The 7850-nt window shown below is 29.8% G+C and overlaps 1 protein-coding gene across 1 annotated transcript in view; it reads left to right on the top strand.

Annotated features, from left to right (window-relative positions):
* Positions 1 to 7850, top strand: part of LOC102677960 (probable G-protein coupled receptor CG31760) — a 203585-nt gene that overhangs the window by 88928 nt on the left and 106807 nt on the right. The window contains exon 2 of the mRNA XM_006610269.2: positions 5112 to 5295. Within this exon, the coding sequence (XP_006610332.1) occupies positions 5240 to 5295 (56 nt within the window). The 5' untranslated portion in view covers positions 5112 to 5239. The remainder of the gene's footprint in view (positions 1 to 5111; positions 5296 to 7850) is intronic.

The raw sequence follows: 7850 nt of genomic DNA, 5'->3' as shown, positions 1-7850 counted from the left end.
CCGTGCCGTTATGAATATGTTGAAATCGTTAGTAATTTGTGTCTCGAAGATGCAACTCTCTCTTCGAACAATATTATACCGTGGCGCTCTCTGTCGTGTATCCCTAGAGGAATTTTTAGGTCAACGTATATTTTCAATGGTTATAGTTCCGTTTTAACGCTCCCAAGGTATTTTGGTGTTCTCGAAAATTTGCAATTTAACGACAATCCGCAACATCTGGATATACTATATACTTTATGAATAACTTGTTCGAGTATCGAATGGCCGTGTATAAAGTTTTTCATCGGGATACCCGCGTGTTTAGAGTTACGTTAACGTTGACCCAATTTTTATTTCGTTAAATACGTGTCTTCAATCGATTTAGATTTTTCTCGATCGTGAAATAATATAAATGGCTCGAGATGTTTTCGGAACGGAGTGTATAAGTTCGTTCGTTTATTTCGCGGATTATTTCGCCCGAACGTTTTCGATATAAAGAAGATTTTGCTTCTTTCGTTGCTTCATCGTAAATTGCATAATTATGAGGCACGATATTTGTTTTCCACAACAAGAAGAAATATTAACAAATGTTATAGAACAAGCGAGATATTCTCGACGAAGGAATTAATTAACAGTTCTGAGCTGTCTCTCGGATTTCTCGGAGATGGGAAACAATGAGGCGGCTTGTCGTGCTCGTTTTTCCTTTTCACCCGGAGGATAATAACTCGTATAGAGAGATTCCGATAAAAAATAATGCGCCAGTTCCTTCTAACGAAATATTTATATTACGTTACATAATATGATATAAATATTATATTAAGAATAATATCATTTTTATATAATAATATCATTATAATGATATTAAAAAATCAGTAATTAAATTGAAATATACATACTTGATCTTTGACATGTTTTAGCGTGCGATATTGATTACACACTTTTAGATATTGATTACACATTTATGTATTAATTGTAAGATAAATAATATTAGTAATTAAAATAAATTTAATTGATCTTCGATTACTTCGTATTTAAAATTTTCATCTTCTAATATCCTTCAAATATTAGAAATGTTTAGATGAATTACAATCAAAATGATTATTATTTAATAAAGCTACAATTTTACTTACTTCAAATTTTTCTTAAAATTACATCCAGAAATAATTAAATAATTATCTCCAAAAAAAAAAAAAAATAAAATATCTAACGAAATTTAAAAATGATCCAGAAACGAATAATTACATCCGAACGTTCGAATCAACAATTATTAAAGGAATTATAACTATAAGGAAAAGAAAAAAAGGAAAAAAAGGGAAAGTCGTAAGAGGTGATTAAAAAAGGAAACGAAGGATAGATGACGGAAATAAGGTTGGTCGAGGCTGTTGTTTCTTTAGCCGCTTTCGTTTCCTCCTCTGTCCACCCGATAACGTTCTTATTTGCCGTGGGCTTCCGTCCCAGAAGAAATTGCCCCGGCTTTATCGGGTTCACCCCATATCCGGGAATGCGAGAAACGTTATTTGCACCGGTACATCGACGGAACTGTCTCCATTCGTTCGGCCCGTTTTACTCCGCCGATAACTTCACATCCTAACCTATCCTCGTTCCCCACTCCTATGGGCTAACTATGATCACTGCGCTTTATTGCAGCTTCCCTATATCCGCCCGACTCCTGCGCCCTCATTTCTCTCCGCGAGCGAGGATGTAACTTGGCCTCTCTTGCTTCTTCGCCGACTTTAACCTTTATTGAGTAACAATTTACTGTCAGTTGAACTTATGGTAGTGGAGAAAGATGTCTTATGTACTTTTAGTGTAATTTGCCTCTTTGATTCGAAGAATGTGCTCGATAATGAAGTAGAGTATTAATATAACGTGACTTAAGTCTTTCTTTTTTTAATATTATTAGAATATCGGGAATGTTTAAAATGGAAAAATGGATTCACGAATGGTGTATATTCTATTTTGTATTGTAATCTTTCAGAATATTCGGTAATTCTGAATTTCTTTTTGAATATTATCAAGTTATGAATATCAGAGATGAGTAAAGTAGATGCAAAGATGCTCTATGTTGATTGTTATTGAAGAGATTTTTTTAATCTTTGAGATGATATTTGATAACTATTCCTATTGAGTTCCTAAGAATTTCTCTTTGAGCATTGTTAGATGTCAAAATAGATCTCTAAAAAAGGGATCTTTTAAGAAATATTTTATGGTTATTTGTTAATTTAAATTGTTGATATTGAGATGTTATTTGTCAATTCTAAATTTCTTTTTGAACATTGTTAGAATATTGAAAAAATTTAAAATGGTAAAATTATAATACATATTTAATAATACATTATAAATTATTGTAATATATATTCTCGTTAGACAAAATTTCTTAAAGTTTAAAACTTAGTTATAAAATGGATATTTAAGACATCATGGCTATATATAGAATATTGATAGTGTATTAATTAATGTTTAATATCTATATAAGTATATTTATATTGTATATTAACTATGAAATTATATCTATATATACATTGTTATCTATGTACCTATATCTACATCATATCTTATCTATAATCTGCATCAATATTAGTACAATATTATTGCAATATTAATACTTGTTGTACAAATATCAAATATTTATTTTTAGATATTGCATATTGATAAATATGTGTTATTTATGAAAGGAGGAGCTATTCTTAATTATCTCTTGAATTCTTAAAGATTTGCTGTTCTATTTATATTTTGTGTTAAATCTTAAATTCTATAATAACATAATTCCACCACCAACTATATTTCTCACTAAAATTATAAATTCAAAAGAATATATTATTCACAAAGTATGGCTAGATTATTTCCTCTTAATATGATGAATCGTTCTTGTTTAATTATCTTGGAACTCTTGAAACTTTTTAATGTAACCGAGCTTGTGAATCATCAATAAAGAATAGTTTAGAACAGATTTTTAATTAAACCATTATCGTTATAGAAAAAAAAAAAAACTCAACGATTTATTGTTAATAAAAATTGATTTGATAAAATTCCATCTGATTGAATCTTGTCACATTGAAACGGATATTACTTCCTTTAATTCTCAGCGAAATGACATTTTTCGAATATCTGGAACGTTCATCTGCAACTATTTTTTTGCTTTTTCTCGCGAGAGAATCGATAAAAGAATGGCATAGAGCAGACTTTAAATCAGATCGCAATCGTTATAGTTGATTTAATAAAATTCCTCGTCGATCGAATCCTTTCATACGGAAACGACATCGCGACAGAAAGTCTCTTTCTTAAATTTCTATGAAATGATTTCCACTTCGAATGCCCCATTCAACCTATTATTCCTTCCACTCGCGAGAGAATCATCGATAAAAGACGCTTTAGAGCAGATTTTAAATCAAATCGCTATCATTCACAGAAAGAATCTCAATCCTTACAATCGATCAAATAAAATTTCAAACATCGATCCTCTCGCATACACGAAACAAAGAGATAATCCTTCTTCGCGTGCAATGCAATATTTTCAAATTTTCATTTGCTCTCATGGAAGAATCATTAGAATAAATCACTATCATTCACAGAAAAAATTCAAATTTTCATTTGTTCTCATGAATCATTGGAATAAAGCAGACTTTAAATCAAATCGCTATCATTGGAAATAAAGAGATAGTCCTTCTTCACATATAATATTTTCAAATTTTTATGGAAGAATCATTAGAATAAATCACAGAAAGAATCGTTCGATAGTCCTTCGCATGCAATGCAATATTTTCAAATTTTCACTTGCTTTCATGAATCATCGAGATACAGCAGATTTTAAATCAAATCGCTATCATTGGAAATGAAGAGCTAGTTCTTCGCAACATAATATTTTCACATTTAGAAGAATCGTTAAGGTAATTTCAAGCAGACCTTAAATCAAATCGTTCACAGAAAGAATCCGAAGCGTTACTATTTCTATAATTTCTGTCTTTTCTGCATCATTTTCGAATGTCTTGAATTTTTGAATCTAATAAAATCTAGAAAAATAAAGGATTTCTAATGTATTAACTTTGTATTAACTGCTTTAGTTCTGTTTCAATAACTGTTTCAGAGATTATCATTAAATTATTTAATTAAATTATAATATCATTATCATTATAATAATATCATTAAATTATTTAATTTATAATTTAAAGTGATTATTATGACTGCATAATTTAATCGCGACATTGTCGGATATTGAAAAATATTTTGTCAAAAGTTGTGGATTTTAGGATCATTTTCTTTTATTTTTCAAATTAGAATCATCGCTTGATTACGATCGATCGAATAAAATTTTATTATTCATGAATCCTTCATCAGACAGAAAATTTCCCGCCCTTGTTTACTCCTCGTTTAAATCCCCGCGCGAGATAATATTTTCGAACGTTCTCACATTCGTCTGTTGTTCTCCGCGCGAGAGAGGATACATATCCAAGATTTAAACAGGAAATTCCGGTGGAAACAGGGTTCGGACGAGTATAAAATGGCGATGATGGAGGACGTGGCGGAATAAATAACGATCGCGCGATATAGAATCGAGAGGGTTTCCAACGTTTCACGGATAGAATGGAAGAAGAATCTTCCCCGATTCACAAGGATTTTTATTCCTACGAAACGCAATTTTCCAAGACAAATTCCCGATACGTTCCCTCCTTGTCGAATAACATACAGAGTGGCTCGAAAGTAGATGGTGTCCTTCGTAACCCGAGGGACTCGCATCCGTTTCCCATCCAATTTCGTCCTGTTTTTATATACTTTAGACCGTGTTTGCGCCCCAAGTGTATTTCCCTTCGATTCTTCTATCTATGATCTTCCTTGTACCCCGCGAAAACCACAATTTTATTATTATGAATCGGATATAATTGTCGTAGAATAATGGAAATATTGTCAATAAATGGATATTTAACTCGATAGTCGATCATTGCTGATGACTATAGGTGATTATAATTGATTAATCGATGTAAGGATATCAGGTTATGATATATAATATTCTAACAGTTGATGAGAAAAAATAATTATTGTTGATATAATGAAATAAAATAATAAAATAAAAAAATATTATTGTTAATAGTGATTTCGTATGGTGAAGACAAGGGATTCTTTCGTTTTTTTCGCAGGTTTTCACACGTACACGTTGAACGAAACGACGCACACGGAACGGGAGGAGGACGAGATATTGACAGTGAGATACGAGGATGGAAGATGGTCGAAACCTTACTACGATTGCGGGGGTGGAAATATTTGGATGTTGACGTACACCGTCCCCTTCTTCGGCTACGTCAACGATACTTACTTCTTCAAGTGAGTGTTTGTCAAATTTTTTTAACAACTAATATTTAACTAATATCATTTAAATCTTCATTTTTTTTTTTTAAATCGAATTTTAATCGATGATTAAAATTTTATCCAATTAATTTCTTTCGAGATTTTCGATAAAATAAATCGGGGAATTATTTTTCATTGCTCGTCTTCACTTGTTAAATCACTATTTTTTCCCCGAATATTTCGCGATTGAAAAATAATCCAGAATATTCGTTCGAAGCTTTTATAAACGCGCATCCAGCTTTTCAAATTGTTTGGAAAAACGAAGCGGCTTATACGCGTATATGTATCTTCTTTTTCTTTCTTTCTTACTTTTTTCTATTATTTTATTTTTTTTTTTTTATTATTATAAGAAAGAATTTTTCAACAAATGCGTCGAGCAATTTGTTGGTAATCTCGAGTCGTGAATTCGAGTCATAATATTCGTAAATGTTGAACGTGCTAAATATACTTTTCATTTCAGGTATTTTTTATCCTTTTTGCAATAATTGTTTACTTTGCAAAAATGTGAAAAATAGCGATGCCCCCCTTTTGATCCGTTTTTTTTCTTTTTCTTTTTTTTTTCTTTTTGGAAAATCGGAATAACGATGCATAGAAAAATTTAATCTTTCGGCTTCGATTCTCAAATATCGAACAGTTATTTGCCAAAGGGTTGCGTACATATAAAAAGATTTTTATCATTTCGAGGAACAAAATTTCGGCGCGAGATCGAAAAGAGACATTTGTTACAAAAAAAAAATTATCATATTAGAAATTATCGAGAATTAAAGAATTTAAATTATATTTCTTTCATTGTAAAATTTATTATGCGCGTGTGAAGTAAATATTTATCAGATAAATATTGAAAAACACATGGATATATTTTTTCCCCCCATCTTTTTCGACTTTTGATATTGATGGTAATTTTTTTAAATATTTTTCCTTCGCACGATCCATTTATCTGAATTTTCAGATAAATTATTCTTAATACGTTTCTTAATATATTATGAAAGTAACGAAGATTGAAAAAATAATATTAAAATACTTTTCGAACTTTTAGAAATTCTATTCTTTTTTTTTTTTTTTTTAATTAAATCCTAATAGCCTAAGAGTGCGGATCAATCGAAAAATTTTCAAATTTTCATTTTATTGGACAATGCATAGAGAGGAGGAGTAGCGTTCGATACGAACTTTTATTTAGATAGCGAAAAACAACTCTTTTTAACTCTCAAATGTACTCTTAAATAGAAATAATACTTTCATTTTTGTGTATATATATTTTTTTTGTTTAATTATATTAATTACAAATTTTTAATTATCGAAAAGTACAATTGCTTATTAAATTAAAAATTAAAAATCTTTATACTAAAAAATATCTTAGCCACTAGAACATATTGTAACGAAATAATCGAGATAAATTTCCTCTTCAACGATCCACAATTCGTTTCACGAATCTTTCAAATCCTAAAAGAAAAGAGCAATTGTTTTATATGTCACTCAATTTTTATTTTATAATAATAATAATAATAATAATAATAATAATAATCATCATCATCACATCCTTATACCAAAAAATAATCTTTGCCTTGAGGATACCGTAACGAAAGGAGTTGAGAACAATTTGACCCCCCTTCTCCCCCAGTGTACGGGTTAATTTATGGTTTATGTGTGGTCAGGCGTGAAAGTAATAGTCCATTATTTATCTGATTCCATCTTGAAATCAATGAGCTCGACGACGTGCCAGGGTCACGTGAATCTGGCGAATTCTAATCTGCCAATTGTTTTTGGTTTATTGCACAAGTGCACGCGATGATGGCCGATGGTGTGCAGTGATTTAACTCGATCTCGCGACGTGGAAAATTTAAACGGAATTTTTTTTTGTTTTTCGTTTTATAAAAAATATGCAAAATAATTGTGAACGTTTTCATTTATATCTCTTTATCTCGTTCTATTTTTTTTTTTTTTTTTTCTATTTCGTTTTGTGCATTTTGTCGTATCCTTTTTTCCCTCCGTATCCGGGTTTGGATAAAAATTGATAGGAAAATTGGTAGTTCGTAATGATTCATTTAAATATTGTTTTTTTTTCATGGATTGGCAATTATTTAAAGTTTACGGTTGTTGCCATTTCGAGATGTAATTCATTCTTTCATCAAACTGTGTGGAAATTATTTAATGCGAAAAAATGAACAGAATGAAATTGGCGGTAAAATAAAGTTAAAAAAATAAAGTGAAAAATAAAGTTAAAAAAAGATGTATAAAATACTCGTTATAATAAATATTTAACGCGTGAATTAATTTTCATCAATAATAATACGCGAATAAATATTATAATATATAAAATATTGGAAATAAAATATTCATTGTGATATTCAGCAGATATAGCTCATTGTTTACTAATGTTAATAATACAGTTACATTAAAATCTAGGAATAAATTTACTAACAAAAAACCTTCACACAATAGAAATATATCAAAGCGTATATTATATAGTAATATTTTATTACCAACTATCAATTAAAATATTTATTTCGATATTCAGTAGCTGACTAAATTTA

This window comes from Apis dorsata, unplaced genomic scaffold (assembly GCF_000469605.1).
Source record: "Apis dorsata unplaced genomic scaffold, Apis dorsata 1.3 scaffold_73, whole genome shotgun sequence".
Classification (NCBI taxonomy): domain Eukaryota; kingdom Metazoa; phylum Arthropoda; class Insecta; order Hymenoptera; family Apidae; genus Apis; species Apis dorsata.
This window is presented reverse-complemented; position numbering and strand designations above follow the sequence as displayed.